Source organism: Oryzias latipes, chromosome 13 (genome assembly GCF_053564925.1).
Source record: "Oryzias latipes strain Hd-rR chromosome 13, Olatipes_Hd-rR_3.1".
Lineage (NCBI taxonomy): Eukaryota > Metazoa > Chordata > Actinopteri > Beloniformes > Adrianichthyidae > Oryzias > Oryzias latipes.
The window spans coordinates 21,098,669-21,119,808 of record NC_136249.1 but is presented as its reverse complement, the minus strand read 5'-3'; the positions used below and the strand labels follow the sequence as shown (position 1 = coordinate 21,119,808).

Genomic DNA, 21,140 nt, shown 5'->3' with positions numbered 1-21,140 from the left:
TTATCAAAGACTTTGGCACGAATGTGAAACAAAGACCAAAAATGTGCTAAATTTACTCAAAACTAACATATTTTTGTCTTCAGTTTCATGATAGTGGTCCAATAAAAATATATATCTTTTGACTGTAATGGTTCGTCAACATGCCAAACCTGTCCCAGTTTGACATAAATCAGAGTGCTGTGTCATCCATGTCTTGTCTGCTCTTCATTTCTCTCTTTCCATTGCTCTGCTTCATCCTCCTGCTGTGTGCCTGCGCTATAATGGTTGTTGTAAGCAGGCCATAGTGTCTCTGAGGCCTTGTGTTACACCGCCATTACTATCTGGCCTGCATCCACTACAAATTGGATGAACAGACACTGACACATTTTCAATATTATTACATTAAACCAAGTGGATTTTGATTGATAACCTAATATTGGCCTAATGCAAAACATCAACCATGGCAAGTATATTAATTATTTAAAATTGTGGCGTAATTCAGAAATCGATGCTGCTTCTGTGTTGAAGGCACAGTGTACAGAGGGAGGGAAGACAGACAAGGGAGATAAGGAAAACTTACTCCCTGAAGACCTGAGCAGATTATATGATGTTATGAGGGGAAAAAAAAAGATGAGGATGTAAAGTGATGTGTGTGGTTGTGTGCAAGTGTGTGTGTGAGCTGTGCTTGTCTAATGGACGGAGCGATCCCTTCGGGCCTGGTGTGGACAGTGCCGGACAGCTTGCCCTTGATGAAGTCAGTACAACAGATGAAAGAGCAGGAGATTAAATACATGTGAAGAGCTTAATAAAGGTTCAGTCAGAAGAATGAAGGAGAGGAAAAACGATGCGGGTATAAAACGAAGAGGAGAGAAGGGGAAGGAAATGAGTGGAGGAGGGATTGAGCACTGCATCTCCCTTGTGTTAGATTGTTTCTCACTAATTGCGCTTCATTAGTGGATTACACACACTGTCACCACGGTAACAAATGTCTTGCTGTCTGGTTGCCGGGCGCCCATCATGTGTAATGAATGTGGCGGGGTGTTTGTCAGAATGTAATGTAATTACAGCTAGATGAAGTTTGCCTTAAGTGGTTGCCTTGTCTGCATGCAGCTCAGTGACAGAGCACAGAATAAACAAACCAGCAAGCTTTCTTTGTCCTTTTTTACTCTCGTTTCAACATATTTTTTTCATATAACTATTGTGGTCAGGTATTACTTTTTTTCTTCATACCATTGCTTGATGGAACGAGTACATAAGAGAAGTTTGTGGGAAGACTGCATATGGGACACGGCCTGATGGATGGATAGGTGAACGGATGCGTACAAGAATAGAGAAAGAGGGAGTTGGAAAGCACGACAGATTAAACAGTATGTAATTTTAGAGATGGTGTAGATTTACACTGTAATTCTGCCAGCTGCATTAGCAACTGAAGCCTGTCGATAAACCTTCTTCCCTCTTAGTATGCACACCCGCGTGCACACGCACACACATCACACTGTAAAACGCCACTGCCCGGGTGGAGTTGTCAGTAATGGAGGCCAGAGTTGGTCGAGGGGGTGCTGGGATCGGAGACCCAGGCTGTTTGTGTTTCCCTTGATCTTTTGATTTTTCACTGCTGCAAATTTGAGATGTGCCAAAATTGCATCTATTATTTACTGCCAATTTGCTCCTTTTTTTTCCTCTGTTTTTTAACAGACTGCTGCCCACTCCTCCTCCACTTCCTCGGCTCGCCGCTCTGCTGTTGTCACCCTGATAATCATAACATGCATTTTTTATTAATTCATAGATAATAAGCTCCCAGTTCTTTCTTTGTAGTTGGAAATTATTATTGTGACTGCCAGCAGTGTGGCGACAGCCTTAGTTAACCTCTGTCTGGTTTTGATGTAAAAGCATGGAAATGCAAACTGTGTTTCTGTCTAACAGGTTATTAGTTGGAAAAAAAAAAATCATTTTTTTGTTTTGATAAACCCAAACTCTTTGATATCCACAAGATCTCTTGGACTAATTACAGTTAATATTTTGGTTATAGCAATCACTGAGATTATACCAGCTGATCTCAATATGTGTGTTTTTTCTTTTTTAAATATAGGCAAGAAAAACCTTAATATGAGTTAAAGATCCCCCCTTTTATATTCTTTTTGTTGTGTGAACTTTGTTTTAGGTTATGGATACCACGTTTTACTGAAACACATGATAGCAATATTACATTTAGCCCAATGTCCAACACTATAATGTAAACAAATAAAATAAAATTACCACGGTCCTTTTGTGGTAATTTAAATTGAATTATTTCTGGTTTTTAGTTTTATTGTGAACATTATTTAAGAAATGAAGCAAAAAATACAAAACAAACTGAGTGTGGTCTGTGTATGTGTTTAAAAGGCTTTTATTTCTTGGTCTTCTTTAATTTGGTAATTTACAGTGAGCAAATGTTTTTGTCTTTCAGGGACACCGGCAGCCTCATGGTTGGATTAGAACATCTGGTAAATTCTGCTACACACGCACACACACACACACACACACACTCCCTCTTATCTGCATTCCAAATGAAAGCTGTGCATTTGGGTGTGAAGACCTGCAGCTTTCAGCCAAAGAGAAACAGTCGGGAAAAATGGGACAGATTAAGGATAGTGTGCCCCCACCTTGAGCTTTAGTTGAGCTTTTACCTAACCATTCAGTTATCCTCAACTCTGCCCGTAGCACACACATACCCTCGTTTGAACTGATATGTCGGAGTGTTGGTGTGTTTCTCGTCTTTGCGCATATATGTGTGTTTAAATCTGTTTCGATATTCTTATATGAAAGAAAAGGAATTTGTTTTAAACTCAGACTTGGACCCCCAGTGTGTCTTTTCCTCTATCACTCTCTCAGCATGGACTTTACCAAATTCTTGTCCTATCCCTGAAGCCAGGACCTGCAGGAAAAGCTCTCCTGGGACGGCTCTGAAAATTTAATGATCAGCGTTTCTTTGGTTTCTCGTGCTCCTTTCTTTAATATGGGGTCAAGATGCCATGCAACAAAGTAAAAAGGTTTCCTCACCTCTTTTTGGTTGGGAAAAAAAAACATCGTTTGATGTGCGCCATATTCCATGGGATAAATTATAGACAGGGGTCAGTGAGGGTCCTGGATCTCTATGGATGTCATAAGCCCTCCATCCCTTGCCTCCATGCATACTAAACTGCAGCTACCACCACCCTACCAAAATGACCCCCATCCTGATACACGTAACGCAAATGACCCTGGATATAATGACTGATCCCAAAATTCAGACTGTTCACCAGAGCGCTTAGCTTTTGCAGATCTCATGAAGTGAAAATGTGATTTAAACACATGGAAGTACATTTGCAGAATGGATCCTTTGAGTCAAACGATGTATATATTTCATTTGAGTTAGACAGACTCGAGAGGCTTCTCTGATGAGTCCATTTTGCTTTTATGAAGCAGATAAACAAGTCTTCATTGGGGAGACATATTTAAGAGTTACTTCATTGGATCCCAGTATTATTGTTTTAGCCCTTCACTCAGCCCCACAGAGAAAATATGTTTTCCCATTTTATAGTTGGCTAAAGAAATATAAAAAATATACCGGTATATAGAAATGACAATGGCAAATTACTTTGTCAGTTAAATTTTTTCTGTTTGTAATGGAACTATTATGCTTTTCAGACCCAACTTCCTTGGAGCAATCTAATGATGTGGCAAAAAAGAGAAATTAAATATATAACTATTTCTAATATGAAAACAGTGATGGCATACTTTGCATTTTGAGCTGTCTGAAGGTAGGGCTATGGGTTTGATTGATGCACTCCTAGAAATATTGTTTGAATTATTCAAGAGTCGGTTAGTGCATAAACAGCATTAATCAATATGTTTATGGGCAGGTAAACATTGTGAGAGCCTGTATGTCATGCTGAGATGAGTCCACCTCTTATGGCTTTTCAGGAAAGCTATTTTAAATGAGACCAAAGTGACTCTGGATCATTACACACTTTAGACAGATATCTACAAGTGCTTTATTTTATATGCTGTATGTATAAGCAAAACCACGAGTAAAGACATGTCTTCAACGTACTTGTTTTCTTAAGGGCAACTTAAAAAGCTTGGAAGAACAATGCATTTGGTTGGGGATATACCATGTTCAATGGAGGCAGCAAAAAATGAGTGGGTTCAGCACAATTTCTGGGGTTTTTATGCAATTTCGCTAACAAATGTGTAAACAAACACCAGTGAAAACATACCACATTATTCACTGACATTTTTTTATTTTAGATTTATAGTAATAATGAATTTAAAAAACATTGCACTTGTCCCTAAAGAGGACCTTTGAAAACTAACCAATTAACCAGACTTTCAAGGAAGCAAGTTTACCTTCCTATTCTGGTTAATGTGTGATCCTAAATAAAAAATGGTGCAAATTGTGACTAATCCAATCAATCGTTTTGTTGTAGTCCTAATAAAGAGACAGTGTTTACAAAAGTCCAACATAATCTGATGATTTTAGGAAGAACTTCTTGTTCCATGCAGATGTATAAATCAAAAGAAACAACCTGCTTCCCTTTTCACAGTTCAACAAGGTATTTAACATTTACATAGCGTTAATAAAAGTTCCTGTTTCAAGAAGAAAAAAAAATTAAACATTTCTGCCATTTGCTAATTTAGGGTAATTATCAGACTTAGTTTTGTCCTCAGTTCTGAAATGAAAGGACTCTGAATTTAAGTATTACTTACTTAGAGACACATACACAAACAAATGTGTATTTGCCTGCACAGTTTTTGTACACATCTTTCAGGGAATTTGAATCTTTGAATACTGAGTGTTTAAATTTATGGCTGTGTTTATAGTGAGATTGCAACACAGTATGCAGCTGCCTAGGGAGTGCAAGTCTCTGATTAGGATTCGGGACAGAGAGCTGTAAATAATGGAGCTCATCTCCCTCTGAGTCGGAGTTGCAGGATGTTGGAAATGCCGTTTCTCTCTCAGTACCTCACTCTGTAGATTTCTAAACAGGCGTTTATGACTCTCTGTTGATCTACTGCCGTTAAGATTGGTGCATCAAGCACGTTGACGCTTTGCCATGGTGTCACTGGCTAAAAACCACATTATCCTGTCAGCCAATTGCCTTGAACCTGGTCAGCGTCAAAGAGTGATTTTCATTTTCATTCCATTATTTAAAAAAAAAGTTCTTGTTATGGGAGAGAATTTATTTTTTGTTCACATATATTCTGGTGCTTGTTTTTTATTTATTTGTCTTGATGAAGATGTGTAACCCTTTGCTGTTACATCATTTGCTTGAATGGCTAGCAAAGTAACTTGGAAAGCAGTTAAGATCTTTTTAGTCTGACATTTGTTGTTCTTTGTGTTTTGTTTCCCACTCTCGGCACGTATACGGAAGATGTTCAGTGGCAATGTAGAGGGAAAGACTGAAGTTAATTACTCCCACTGCTCTGCTTTTTTCTCTATTTTTACACACACACACACACACACACACACACACACACACACACACACACACACACACACACACACACACACACACACACACACACACACCATACAGACATACATACATACATACTTAAAAACATAAACCAAATAGTACCAGTGGTATGTCTAGTGTTGGGAGAGGTGACCAGCTTTCTAGAGCAAAAGAAAAGCGATACAGCTCGATCAATACATGAGGAATCAGCTCAATCCCAACTGTTGGGTCAATCAGCGTCTATACTCATATTTCTATCAGGCACGCATGGTCCAAAGTAAACGAAAATGAAACAAAGGAACAACAAAGGAACTGGGACAGAAAAGTTTTGCCATTAGCCTCTAGGGAGAAGACAGGACATGGGGGCCAGTTACAAGACAGTCTTAAAATGAGGTTAAGTTAAGTTTGTGACTGCCGGAGAGGTCAAATTGCAGATATGATTTCATCGTGGAAAGAACATGAGCTCTAAATTAGATATTGAATCGTGACTTTTACCTAAAAAGACAGTGTTTGTGTATAAGAAGTGTTTGAATATGCATCCTGTAATAATGGCTTAAGAAGTATAGAAAATTGACCAGAAAGCACTACTTGGACATGAGCTGAGCAAATCGTTTATTTATTTTAGCTTCGTAACATCAGTCTGCTATTTCCAATATGTCACCAGACTGCTCTTCACACATGTTACTTCAGGGATGGCTGATGTCTGAGTGTCCCATGGTGAGTTGAAGAGTTTACTCAGGCGAATAGCCGGCTTGGCCTACTGACAGACAGAGACTAACAGCTGTAGCTGTTGCGGCACATACACACATCAACAGGGCAACTGGGCGTCACTTAATATGGTCATTATGTGCCTTCTTGAAAACTTCATGTGGGAGTGTTCAGACACATATGTACCTGGTGTCAGATTCTTTGTGTTTTGCTGTCTTATCAAACACATTTTTCAGCTTTTTTTAATTTATTATTTTTGTCTTTGCCTCCGAATTTTATCAGATAAAACGTAAAAAAAATAAAACGTATTAAATGGAAAACTCGATACATATATAAAGGAAGTAGTCATGGTTGGGGGGTTGGGGAAGTTTGGTAGTCTACAAACAGATTTGCATGCTTATTACACTAATGATTTCATGATATTTGATGTGGCGGCTGTTTGAAAGACGTAAAAGCAAGAAAAAGGGATGTGTTGGGAGGTGGGGGTGGGGTCTGTATGTGTTGGGAGGGGGGGCTCAGTCTCTCTCATCTTGACAGCGCTGCTAAATGATGGAGTAATTTGGGTGACCTCTGACTTTGGGAAGGCCCAGATATAATTGAATGTCATTTCAGCACGCAACAAGATGTCTGTGTATATGGGAGGTTTGGGGGGGGGGTGTTACAATATACAAAATACCCCCTATTTTAACCCTCTTGTCTCACACATCTCACTCATCTAATTTTTATGCCCCCCTTCTCTCGATGTCCGTGTCCATGTGGCCGGATCCTTGAATGTTTCCCAAAAATCAAGCTACCCAAACAAAAGAAATATTGCATTAATTTTCAAATAATGATATTACATTAATCGTGGAGATCTCATATATCAAAATGTGAGAACTACTCCCTTACTGTATGTGCTTCATCTTAATGGTATCGCTGGATGTCAAGGGCATGGAGGAAATTAAATCGGAAAGTGCAGATAGACCAAAGAAGATATTATCTCTGGATGATTGCAGTTTTGATAGGTATTCCAGTGAATTTCATTTTCTCCGGATGGGGAGAAGATGAGTTAGCCTGCACATTTGCTCATTTTTCTTCTACATGATTTATGTGGGTTGAGTATAAAACTCTCTCTTTCTCTCCCACCCCTTTTGCCCCCTCCACCTCCCCCTTTATCAGCAACACATACATGCATGCACACACGTACACGTGGCACACTAAATGACTGCCTTTGAGGTGCATCTGGTCCGGGGCACTTTATGAGTGCGCACAGCAAAGCAGAAGTGCATGCAGCTTTCTGAGTTCATATGCATGTGCGTGTGTCAGCGTGCGCTACCACTGTTGTGTTTGCACAAAACGGGCACACGCCTGAGATAGTAGCAGAGCCATCAGCCGGAATGATTCCAGGGAGACGGGGGAGTGTCATTACTCAGACTTGTTTACATTCTAAATACGTAATGAAATCTTGTTGGTAATAATGACGGGAATAAAAGTTTAGGAAATTGTAAAAGTGGTGAAGTTTGAGAAATGAGCCCCGGCCTGTGAAATAGCATTTGGGGGCAGGAAACGACATTATTATGCAGTGCTCCTGCCTGCCTGAGACATGAAGATGAACTGCTGGCGGGTCATAAAATGCTGTTAGCCTTAGCCTGAAGTATGGCACATTGTAAAAGAGCCCTGATCGCATATTGCTATTATATATAAAAGCATAGCCATACAAAACATTATTTTTCATATAAGATGAGCTGGGGATACAGTGGCTCAGGCCCCAAAAATACATACGCTGATAGGCAGACTTTTTTTCTTCTTCTCCTTCTTAAAAAATATCTAAATAAACATATTGCCATGGAACCCATCTCTGCCCTGATCTTATAGACCTCGATATTAAAAACAGAAATATTGCATTTTCTAGGGGCTCTGTTTTCCTCCCGTCCTCTTTTGGGTATGGGATATATCTCAGTGTTGTTTAGTTGGGTGAGGGAGAGGCACCGAGCAAAAAGAGGAGATGCAGAGGAAGCCTGAGTGGAATTCAACAAATGAAAGAAAATGGAAACAGATGAAGACTTTAAAAATATAATGAGATGAATATTGAGCATATCGGCTGCACGATAAAGAGAGTTAGTTCGGGCGGCTGCTGTTTATTTGCGTGTATATTGAAGCTGCTTATTGACAGAAAATGATGGTTACAGTGGCACTATTAGGATTAATGTTAATGGTAGATGGACAGATGATGTCACAAATAACTTTTTTACCTTCTTCGTAGTGGTTTCTTTGAAGGCATTTGAAATGCTGTGCGAGTTCACTCAGACCTACATTTTACTGTGTGTTGATCTTCACATTCCCGTCTTTTTCAGTTGGAAATAGGGATCCGAGTAGAGGAATCTCACAGACCCTCCAATGCTGAAACTTCATCTTTGTTCTTCTGTATTCAACTAGTTTCCTGGTAAATCCTTCAGCTTTAATTGTCTGTTATGTAAAGGGTGTCTAAAAATAAATAAATACAGGAGCTAATGCAAAAAAATACAGATTTGGGGTTGTCCGTTGGCCTAAATCCGCAATAAGAGCATAAAAAGATGCATCATATAAACACAAAGACTCAGTAAAATATCCTAAAAAGAGGTATTGTATGATTACTAACATGACAGAATGGCCGAAAATATATAAAACTGTTGCAATATAAATCAAAAATTTAAAAGAAAAAGTAAAAATAACAACATTTGAAAAATTGTAGTATTTACGGTTTACTGTTGAAAATGAGCTCACTCAGTTATTAAAAGTTAAACAATTAGAAGAGATTGGACAAATTGTTTTTTTCTATTGCTGATTTGAACATGGAAAATCAAGTAATTTATAGGGAACTATTTATATTTTTTAAAGTTAGTGTTTTTCTAAAGCAAAAAGTTATGCTTTTGCACTTTTTTCAGCTTTTAGCTGTATTTCTTATCACTACCGCACATCTAAGTTATAAAAATTAAAGTTTTAGAATGAAAACCTTTGAGCATGACTGATATTTTGTTTTGTTTAACTCCATCCTGTGAACAGTCAGTAATAGGAATATTTGCATTTTTTTTAATCGTTCTTTTTCAATTTAGATTTCTCTTATCTTCTCATCTTGGCATTCTTCTTCTTCTTCGTCTTTCTTTTAGGTCAGCAGTCTTTTACATTGTTAAGCTTTTTTAGGAGTCTTTGGAGCTTTTGCAATGGTGATAATTATCTTAACCAGTTTGCAAACATCAGTACTGGAGTGCATTAAATATAACTGTTGACATGTTTTTCATTGTTTCTTTCTTTTTTTTCTTTCTCATCTTCCATTCCCAAAGAAGAAGATGAGTTATTTTGATAGTGTTGTCGCTACCTGTCTACATTCTGACGACGGTCCATTTTGCTCGATTGTGCACGCTTTGACCATCAGTTGGTTGACCAAGCTTCCATCACGCAAAACGTGACTTCAAGTAGATGAAACTTCCTGCATGCTCGTTATGTGCAGACTTGTATTGTCTTTACCAAGCAGAGTGAGAGGTGTTTATTTTTCTAATGAGACATGTTTATTTTTGACTAATGGGACAGACAGCGGCCACTTATCTTTGCAAAGCATGTCCCAGCATGTCTTTCATCACTGTGATAAGGTAGGCGAAGGGGTTCACCATGAGCATGCTCAGCACAACTTCCTGACATGTCTACAGCAAGCGTTACCCTAATTTAAGCTGCTGTGGGCACCCGCTACTGGTGAGTCTGATCTATTTAAAGTACATCTCTAATGGAATTGTTTTTTATTTTCAGGTTGTGGTAGCAACCTTTGCCTTCCAGTTTTCTAGATTTCTAAAGTATTTTACTTTAAAAGGCAAAGCAGCAAAAAAAGGTTTTTCTGTTAAAATCCCTAAAAATGGGTAAAGGGGTTGCAGATGCTTCAGTTTATTAATTTTCTTTTTAAAATTTTACATAAAGTAGCGGTCTAAATGACTACTCTCTCAGTATTTAGAGAAGTAAAAAAAAAAAAAGGAATTAAAATTAAAGGAGTTTTACATGTTCTAAATGGTTGAATTTTAAATTTTTATTTCAGAATTGCTGAGGCTACATTTATTTAGGATGCCAGGAAAAAAAACAGCGTAAAATCCACAGTTTTGTACCAACATTGCTATAAATAATAAGAAACTCCTTCTCCTTATTTCCCTAGTTTTCTTAGAATTAATAGCAGCTGAGAAAATGTTAATTGGTCGCATATATATATTTTTTTACAATTTAGTTATCTCTAAATAAACAATTGGAGTAATTCAGTAGTATCCCTCGAATAGTTGACCTCTAACACAAGTAGCAACATGGAAAACTCTAAATTAACCTTTGTGACTTAGAAAATGTTAATATTTTATCAATTTAATTATTTTGCATTGCATTTGTATAAATGAAAATGAATTATTTCAATATATTGAAGAAAAATTAAAACACAAAGAAAAGCAGTTTCACTTAAATAACACAATTTAGAATCCAAAAAAATAAGATCAAGACAAAGGAATTAGACACACTATATAAGACACACTCCAAATGATAAATAGCTCCAAAAAGAAAAAAAAACAAGGTAACTTTAAATGTAACTTTTTCCATTAACACCTGAGGAGCAATCCTGTAATTTGGTCTCACTTTCATTCTCCTGCTGAAGGAATGACTTGAAGGAATTGACTCTGTTTTTCTTGCACACATCAGGGTTTATCGGAGACACAGAACTACTGAAAACCATTAGTTTCTGTCATCATTTTACTAGCGCTGCGAGAGAATTAGCAGAGCCTGTTTACTCTAGGAATTGCTTTGTAACATATCTTCATCAAACAGAAGAAGTCCGTTAATCATTTATTGTTTCCTGTCAGTTTTATTTTTTTGTCTTTACTTCTCTTCACACAAGAAATGCAAGCAAATCCATTTTTCCTGGTGTCTGATGTTTGCCCGTGTTTGTTCACACACCGACTGAGCAAAGCCCCCTTTCTTTGCGGCGGGCTCTTCCCTCTCCCTCAGTAGGGGGTCATAAATCTGTCTCTAGGGAGCACAATTAATGCCTTTTAATTGTTTGCTAACGAACAACACAAAAAAGAGGTGGTGCACGCGTGTCAATTACAAAGAGAAAAAGAAAATGGTTTTGAAAGAAAAAACATCCTATGTTCTGTGAGTTTTGGGGAATTATGTGAATAGCTTCATATTTATTAAATGACTTTTAAGTACTTCACATACTTGTGTTGTTAATTTGATAGGAGTAAGCCTATAATATCAGTAATGTGGTCAAGAAACCGTTTTTTTCTAGCAGCTCCGCTAAGTACAAATCAACCTTTTTTTTTTTTTGCTAAACCTGCTTTTCCCAGAGTCATCTTTTATGGTTGACATTAAGTTGCTTAAGGATCTCATCAGGCAGGTAAAATGTTTTGGGACTATACTGGCATACCGTTCGGCAGCACATCTAACCCAGGACAATTCTTCTGTGCATATCCACGGCTTCAAATTACACAGATTTGCATTCGCCTCAAGGTGAATGTAAACAAATGCTAATTTAATTACAGAGTGGGCGTTGTAATAAACTGTAACTAAGCTGATTGCTTATAACACATATGAAGCAGTCCTGCTTGAAGTGACTGATCAGAACACGGATGATTTCAGAGTCATTGGAATTGGTCGTTGGGATAACCTCAAGACCATAAAAGTGGGTTTGAATCCCGCCAAGCACTTCTCGCTGTAAATAAATACATGTTCTTAATAAACTGGTTCTGGAGAAGGGTAGGGAGATAAATGTGTCTGTGCATCTTTATGAGAATGATCCTCCTCTTCTGTGGAATATTATCAGTTGGTAGTTTAGTATGTGGAGCTCTACCTTTCGATGTGGGTGTGATCTGCTGTCACCTGCTGCTGTCATGCACACACACGCAGTTGCACCTATGTTGCATTAAGTATGCCTCAGTCACTGTCGGTGTTGTACCCCGGCGTGTGTTCCATCTAGGATGCGGCACTGACATAACTACATTAAAGGGGGTCATTATATTTCCCCTGCCGCCATCGAAAAGTGACATTTTTACAAAGTGACAAGTTTACAGTTTGATAAATCCGATTTTTCCTGCGAGTGATGTAGGCAGTCAAGAAATGGAATAGCGAGGGGAAGAGCCAGGCGAGTAGGAAGAGGCGGAGGAGGGAAGAAGCGCTGCCTGTCAGCTACGCCCCGGCCTCGTCGTCTAAATGATGCTCCCAGGCAGCAGATTCAAATCCCATCCCCATTAGCATTTAATTTCTCTCTAATCTTACACGCAGACTCTGCTGCTGCATGGTAACAAGGGCCGCTTTGCCACAGGAGCTGGTAAAAAAAAAAAAAACCTCCAAGAGCAATCTGCAGCGTACTCAGCTTTTATAGCTCCATGTCCTGTCGTAGCCATCATTCTTTCTTGACAATTAAGACCCTCAAATCTAATAGCAATGATATTAGAATTACAGCAAGGGCCTTTTGAAGGCATGTCAGGAAAAGGGGCCATGCCTCCCAATACAGCTGTCAAAGCACACGGCCCTCTCCCAGTCACGCCTGCTAAATGTTTCTGATGAGCGCACACACATGTGCACGGAGGCACAAAAGAAAGGGGAATATGTTGAGTCTTTGGCTGTGATCTTTTTAAAATGTGCTCTCTGTGCCCTCTTATCCAACTCTCCAAAGACTTGTTACAGCAGCTTTTGTTTTCTCTCTTCCCTTTTACTTCTCCCTCTCTTGTTCTTTGTCTCTAAATTTCTCTTCATCTCTTCCTCATTGATTCTCCCTGGTGTGTCAGAGATGCTGCCTTCCCCAACAGCAGTTTTTTTTAGTTTTTACAGATGACGATTCTAGTAGCTCGCTGAAGTTGTCCCTTGGTACTCTGAGGACATTTTGCACGTACAGTCATTTTAATGGCTCCAGTTAAAGATTATCATGGGTGAAATATATTTTAGCCTAAGGGACACAGCTGTTTTAGTGTGAGATTACAAAGATAAAGGTGTGGAAGTGTGGTGGCTGTCTGATTGGGCTTTATGATCTCTCAGACAGCTGTGTGGTAATGTGAATGAGAAGGTCATCCCTAAGGAATTACTTCCTGTCTGGTTCAGGCAGAAAAATTTAGCTCAAATCACACACATACACAAATAAAAACATACAGAGGTGAGTGGGTTGCTTAGTTGTCTATCTCAAAACAAATTACAAAAATATGGATGCCAACATTACAAGATCATGCCAATACTGACTAGGGCTCAGTTTCACTGCCAAATAACTGAATTGATTTGGATTCACATATTCACAATTTGACTCCTAAAAAAAAATCACCTTTATTTGGAAATAAAAAAGCAACTTTCACATAACTGATTTTAACTGAACAAAGATTTATCCAGCAGAAGTACTATTTTTATTTATTTTTGTTAAAACTTAAGTGAAAGCAGCTTTTGTCTAAAAATACACTAATTACTTAAAAGGAAAATATATTAATAGATTTGATGAATTGAAATCAATTTAAAGTTGAGTTTAAGTTGAGATTAATTGGATAGTGATCAATCATTTTTATTTTTGAAGTCCCTCTTTGATCTTCTTTTGATCTATTTTAAAAGTGTTCCCAGTGGTATTTTAATTATGATTATGCAGTTTTTAGCCAAAAATAAAAAAACCTACGCTTTCTTTTAGGACATAGTTTCTGCAGAGCGGCAGGAGTTTATCAGAATTTTACTTCTGATTTGTGCGCGGGACTGTTCCCCCTTAATGTAAGCCTTCCCTGATTTCCCATCATTCCTTTGTTTAAACCCTCTCTAGATAGCTTACAGACCCTCACAAGCCCATTACCAACATTACTATTGCAACAAAAATGGTGAGCAATTTTGGAGCTATCCAGCTCGGACGAGGAAAACAAAAACGTACATGCATCTATTTGTCTGCAAGTGGATGCATCAGTATGGAGCAGAGCAGGAAGCTTGTGGCACGTCGACTGTAGCACCAATGTGACTGCTATAGGCCTTTTTCCAACTGTATTTTTTTTGTCTGCTTCTGATTCACAACAATTTGAATAAATAAATACTCAAAAATGCAATTTTAACCTTAATTTCTTTACATTTGTCCTCCATCGTAAAAAAAATGCAACGAGAACATGTTAAGATCACCAAAACATGGTTTTCATTCGAGTTGGCCTTTAAAAACACAACTTTATTACTGACTAATCCATTCAACTTGAGAGCAGTGCAGACACCCTAGTCTACTAACCGCACACAGATAAGTTAGTTTGAGGTTTACCGATGACTGTGTGCCAACTGCATTAATATTTATTCACCCTTAACATAAATGAACACATTTAATGTGTGGGAAATCTTATTTCATGTCCCAGAGCAATTGTTAGCTGTTGCTTGCACAGGTAACTGTAACTATTAAGATTCAGTGGAATTACCCATTCATAAAATAAGGCTAGAAATGCCGTCATCTGATCCATCTGTGGCCATGCATTCATCCATGGTATTGATTTAATCCTGAAAAGAAAACAATCCTTTGAGTTCACTATTGATCTTTGGTAACAAAAAAGTTGTTGACTAGAACTTATTAAATAGACTTCCTTTAATGTAGGTCACCTAAGCTTTCATCCCTCTCCTCAATGATATTTGAATATCACACTTTTTTTAACGTTCCAGACCATAAGCAGCACATAAGCAAGATTATTATTCTGACATTAAAGCCTTGTGTTGTTAATATAAGGGAGGCATTTTCAACTTAATGAACCATCAAGGATGCCAGTGCAGAACGTGTACAAAATAATGGGTCAAAGCTTATGGTTTCTAAAAAGTGCAACCATATCTTGTTAACTTGATTGTTTTTGTTGCAGAGTGAAAAGCTAAATGTCACCTATGGGAGTCATAAAGTATTATAAAATACAGAAAACCCAAAAGGAATAAATTAATGTTTACGTTCACACAAACTAGTTTTTATCCTGTCATCTTGTCTTTAATTTTATCAAGCATATTAGGAATCAGCAACCAAAAAAGTGGGGAAAAAGCGAATTAAAATAAATACATCTAATATGTAGATTCATGTACATGCTGTCATTCCCCCTTTTTTTTTACTGACTGTTGGAAATCAAGATGTTTCGACTCATTTTTGGTTTTTGGATTGGAATTGGTTTATTTCGAAAAATTAAAGCAAAAAACAGTTAAGTAGGCAAACAAAAGAGACATGTATACATAGATGTATTCAATTTGGGATGATTAATACTGACTTGATTGGAAAATTAAAAAAACAAATTTCCAAAAGATTTTATTATGAATACATAATTGCCTATTTGTGTTCTCTGCAGACTCCAGCGGAGCAGGCCAAAGTTCGTATGCAAATGGTCTTGCAAGCTGCAGGTAAGGAAAACTGATGATTATACTTCTTGCCAAAATTTGCTTAGTTCAAATCAGGTCTGTATGTTAAAACATTGTACATGTTATCAATGTTTTGGTAAATCACACCCTAAAGACGTTTAGTACATGCATGATTTCAAGCATAAAAAACTTATTTCATTTTATTCCCCTGCTTGATATGTTGTTGTATGTCTGACCCCTGCTAACCTCCATTTAAAGTGGTCGATGAATTGTTTTCCCACACACACTGACAACTGCACACATGCACGCTCTCTGCCTTGAGTGCTCGTCGGCCCATATTCACTGCAGCTTAATTTCAAACACTCCTCCCAGTGCATAAGTCATAGATGTCACCATGCACACGGTGTATATATTCCAGTGTGTATTCCAGGGCTGGAGTTGCGAGCCAGATGTGACAGGCAGAGATTGACTGTGGAGAAAGATGTCTTCATGTTTACAGTCATACACACACATACAGAAAGAGAGAGGGAGCACTTCAGAACAGGGCTCTAATTTCACCACAGGAAATATATGAAAGGACCAGGCGTCTATACATCATCTATAAAGCACCCGCCTGCAACATACTTACCTAACTTAAGACTTTCCTCAGCGTTCTGTTAGGCCAAAGAGCAACACTGCCATCCCTTGATGTGATTTTAATGAGTTGAACTTATGAACACATGTTTGACTTGCAGGATCATTTCAACTTACTCAGAGCTTTTTTCCCCCCCCAAGACTTTTTTTTTAATTTAGAGGTAAATACAACATCTTTGTTTAAATAAAGTTTTATTTGACAGTGTTTTTTGTTTTATTGCTTATGAGACACCCTGCACTCCCTCAGTGATAATGATAGGGAAGCTTTGTGAATTTGAGCACGTGTCTCTGAGTGCATTGGACCAGTCTAGACTCAGGACTGAAAGAGAAGCTTTAATGGGACGGACTTGTTTCTGGTTTTTCTCTGTCTCAAAGAGACTTTCAGAAGAGCAGGTTTATGGCTCAGTTAGAGACCATCACCTCACAGCCCAGGCTGGATTGTTTCAGGCCTTCTGGTGCTCAGGATCATGCCTGCAATGAAGATTTACAGTAATGTAAAGTAAAGTAAAAAGTTCAAACGAGTTTATAACGAGTTTGAACTTTTAAACGAGTGTCTCACTGATGCTTTATCTATTTAGTATCAGCTGCTGTCCTTCAGTCTTGTCCTTGCATTTTTTTGATAAATATTGTGTGTATTTTTAGTACTTGCAGCTGCTAAGTGCCTTTGCTGCCAAATTTCATCTCGCTCACGTCTCCTTACAGTACTCCTTCTTGTCTTGTTCCTCTCCTATCCGTCTGCACTTTTTTTTTGTTTTACGGTTTTTGTTCCAATCTTGTTAGCGGGCAGAGGGAGATATGGATGGAGGCTGAGAAGGAAGCAGCAGATGTTGGGAGGTTGTGTGAATGTTAATGTCCTGACGTAGCTGTGTGGCTTAAGCCTTCTCCTCCTCCCTCTCCCTCTTTCCCTCCGTTCCTCTCTGAGAGCCCGCCAGGCTTTCTCTCTCGGGGTCTCCTGACATCCTTGAAGCCCGCGGCTCTTCTTTCCTCTTCTCCACTCTCCTGCATCTCTTTCTCTCCCTGCCCCTCCCTCCCCTCCATTCTTTTGTCCATCTATGGACTCTCTCTAGTCAGTAGAGAGCAGATCATCCTATGGCTAAAGCGGCTCAGGCTTTTGTGTTGGGGGGCTCTGTGGACCTGTAATGAGCCCCTTCGGCTGGCCCGCTGGCCTGCTTAGCACTCACTGGGGGCTTTAAGTGTGTGTTTGTGTTTGTGTGTGTGAAAAAGAGAGAGAGGGAGAGAGAGACATTGGAATAGGATGGGGAGGGATGAGAAGCGCAGTGCTGGCCCCCAATGAAAGGGCTGGATGGATATGTTTATGGGTCACTTCCTGCTTGGCCTACATATTGCATTCACACAAACACACACTCACTCGAAGTACACTTGTCTGTAAACGCATCTATAAATTATTTTATAGGATTATTCCACCCTTATTGTATTTATAATTTGAATCAACTAGGATTGATTTATGATCAATAATAGTCATAAAGAGCACAGTTCTGCATTTTCTACACAGTACAGTACATCGCTGCTTTCTAATCTCTACTCTGGGTTTCTAGTCGCATTGACTTAACTGCAGAAATGCTTTTTCACAGGATGCAATAAAGTTATTTCAAAAAGGAACAGTTGAACTTTGCTTATTGTCATCCATGCTATTGTATTTTGTCCTTGTTCCACCTTTTTTTGTGTTTTTGTTACTGGAATTACCTGCCCAGCTCCCTCATCCACCGAATCTTCAAGGCAACCGAGTATTTTGCTCTGTTCTTTGCAGCTCACTGCCTAAGTTCAGGCTCTTTTCACAGCCTTGTCCATTTCCACTCAAATGAGCACGAATACTGTGCACGGCAACGGGCATCTACTTATTCACTTGTCAATGGGGAGTGTTTTCAGAACACCCACTTAGGACCTGAGGGCCAGAGGTCATCAAAACTTTCTTCTTCTCCCTTATTGAGCCTTTGACGGCAGGAAAACAAACAATTCTTAAGATCTCATGAAAGGCTTGAACTTGGAAGTGCATTTCTGCCATGAATTATTCCTTTTCTTTTGGTTTGACAGGTAACAGCGGGTGGTTAAAATGAAATTTCAAATTCTCTTTTCTAAAATTGATGTTTTGTTCAATGAAGAATGAGACGGGTCTTCAGCTACTTTGTTTTTTTTTATCTGATGAGTGTCAATCTTTAACATTCTCTGATTTTGTTTAGGTGTTTCCTTCTACAATTGAATCAAATGCATTGCCTCAATAGCAAATCTACTTAAAAATACCTTGATATTTGTTGGGGTATTAAGTATAAAGAAGCATGTGTATGTCTTAAGAACTTATCTCTAGTGCACACAAGTGTCAATAAAAGACCACAAGTATCATAATGGTATATATTTGTATTATTTTACACAATTGTGACAAAATAGTAAAGTCAGTCCTTAACATGACATTTTTAAAGTATTTTTTTTAATTAAAAAGTTGATCAACAATATGAAAACAGTTCAGGTTAATTTCCCAAGTTTAAGTCAGCCTTAAGTGCATTTCCATATTGTCCATAATAAAATAATTTTGTTTACATGAATAGAAATGGTAAAAAAAAAACAGAAAAAAATTCTGTAAAGAAAAAGAAGTAAAAATTTCCTTGACTATAACAGCTTTTTTTTTCTTGCATAGTCTTTAGAATGTTATTACTTTAACCTTCCTGTCCATTCAGTTGTAATATTTATGTATTTATATTAAGTGTTTCTCCTTTTAAATTAATAAAAATGCAAGGCAATGCCTGATTGGTCAAGCTTAAGAGCATGTCATCGTACCACTAAATTGAACTTTAAAAACGGATTTTTCTGCTGTGACAAAATACTTCTAAAAGTTGACACTTTTTCTTCTAACGCTTTCAGTTTTTTTTTTTTTTTCTATGTATTCCTTATGCATCTTCATCCCACTGTCCCTCCCACCACCCCAGCCCTTAAGGCCTGACAGATGTGGGCTGAACAGACCACATACATGGAGGGTGTCTCCTTACCCCCTCTGGAACTAAAGAGCTCATGTGCCACATTTAGGTGGCGACCACTCTTTGTTCTGTGACAGTGAGGGGTGACGGACACAGTGAGGCAAGGACAGGATCCAGCTCTTTATAAAATGTCTTTATATCATTTTGTGGATTCAGAAATTTTATATAAAAGCAAATACTTTACAGTTTATTATTCTTTATATTCATTCCAAAATGTAAGCATAATTTTTAAGCAAAATATCAGAGATTCTGTCAATTTAAAGTTGCCAAATGAATTGTAAAACTTATCAGAGCTGCAACACTTAGCTTTTACTGTAAACTGTGTAGTGTGTAGTACCATCAGTGCAGGATTGTGGTCAGATTGCAATTGTGAGGTGCTGCAAAAGACTTCCCTAAACTTTTTGTCAGTCACATAAATTGAGCTATGTTTTTTAAGAATATAAATTCATTATTTATATTCATTTCATTATTTGTAACCATCTTATTGGGATCAGCGAAGCATATTTTTACAGAAATTTGCAGTATATGAAATAATAGCATGTTGCAAAGCTGCTAAACTAGCAAACATAACAATTGTTTTATCCAATATTTTGGTCTTTTCTTCTGATTTAATTTGTCAAAATTTTGAATTTAGTAATTAAAACAATTGATTTGTTATGGATGCAGTCTAAGGACAGATGGGATTCTACATGCCTTGTACTTTTTAAAACTAAACATAACCATTTTAAAGCTTTATCAAGGGATATCAAGGGAAAAAGTTCAAGTTGGCAGTTACAATTAATGTTTTTTTTTTTTTTTTTTTTTAAATCCAACTTTGCTTCCTTTTTCTTTGATTTCTGGCCTCAGAAATCCCCGTTGCATCTGTTGAGGAATGCTTCCCCTGTTGTCCTTTGGGAGGATAATGGCTCAGGGTTGTCCTGTAATTTAGTCTCTGTAACCATTGATCAGTTAGATTTATGTGCCATTACCTCACTGTTCCAGTCAACACTCGTAATTATGTCTCAGAGAGAGAGAGAGAGGGAGAGGTGGGCCCTACACTTACACAAGACCAAAATACCTGAGGAAGATTTCAACAAACACTCTCCAATGCTCACCTTGTAGCAGAGTGACTCACTTGCCTCCAGGTTAACAGGTTTGCTGGTGGAACACAAACAGTTAGCTGTTTAAATTCAGACACATTTCTGTTAAAATAGAAAATGAAATAAAAATTTTTTTTTGGTTTTACTTCTTTTTTTAATACACCTGTGCTTTAATAGATCACATGCATTTAAAGATAGGACTCAAACCTGTTCATGTGTGATCACACACCCTGTTTTTGGTCAGAGCAAATCTACCAGTTCAGAGAAATGAGCAGGTTTCATGCAGGACTGAGTGACCTAAGAGCTGAAAGGTTCAGAGGTTTATGTACAATTGATTTTTTTGGTTTGTTTTATGGGTATAATAAACACAGGTCCTTCTTGTGCCCTTTCTCTGTAAGTAAGCTTGTGTTTCCACAGCCTCCACTGCCTCCGTTTGGGGACAAAGAGAAATCACCAACCTTAGAAGCAGTTTCATGTATCTTACAATAACAAAAAAGACTGGTCGATCGCTCCACCCCATAATTAATAGATCAAAATAAAAACATTATGGCAAAGTTAATTATTTAGGAAATTTTACCAGAGGTATCTGTCATGCCTTAAATACAAAGAATTCAGTAGAGTTGCACATTAATCTCTTCAAGTATATTTTTTATTTAAAAAACAGATAAAGATTTTACCTTTGTATGTTTTTTTTATAAAAGGTTGGAAACTCTAATCAAAAATTAGATTAGAAAAATTATTACTTGTGTTTGTAAAGTAAAATGTTTTAATTCTTGGCATTTGATTTTTAAAAATCAAATTATTACATTATAAATATATTTTTTATTAAAATTATTGACATAAGTATTGTTGTCAGAGTTAAACTTCATAATAAAGACCTGGGTTACTTGTTTCCCTCAGAGAACAGTTAATGTTGTATAAACTGAACTGCATTGCTGTGCACGTAAAAAGCAGAAAGAGATTAGGGGGAAAAATGTGCT

At 37.7% G+C, this 21,140-nt stretch overlaps 1 protein-coding gene across 1 annotated transcript in view; it reads left to right on the top strand.

Moving 5' to 3' along the window:
* rsrc1 (arginine/serine-rich coiled-coil 1) overlaps positions 1–21,140 on the top strand; it is a 134,622-nt gene that overhangs the window by 61,744 nt on the left and 51,738 nt on the right. Inside the window, exons 5-6 of the mRNA XM_011482566.4 lie at positions 2,426–2,462; positions 15,452–15,503. Coding sequence (XP_011480868.2) covers positions 2,426–2,462; positions 15,452–15,503 — 89 coding nt within the window. The remainder of the gene's footprint in view (positions 1–2,425; positions 2,463–15,451; positions 15,504–21,140) is intronic.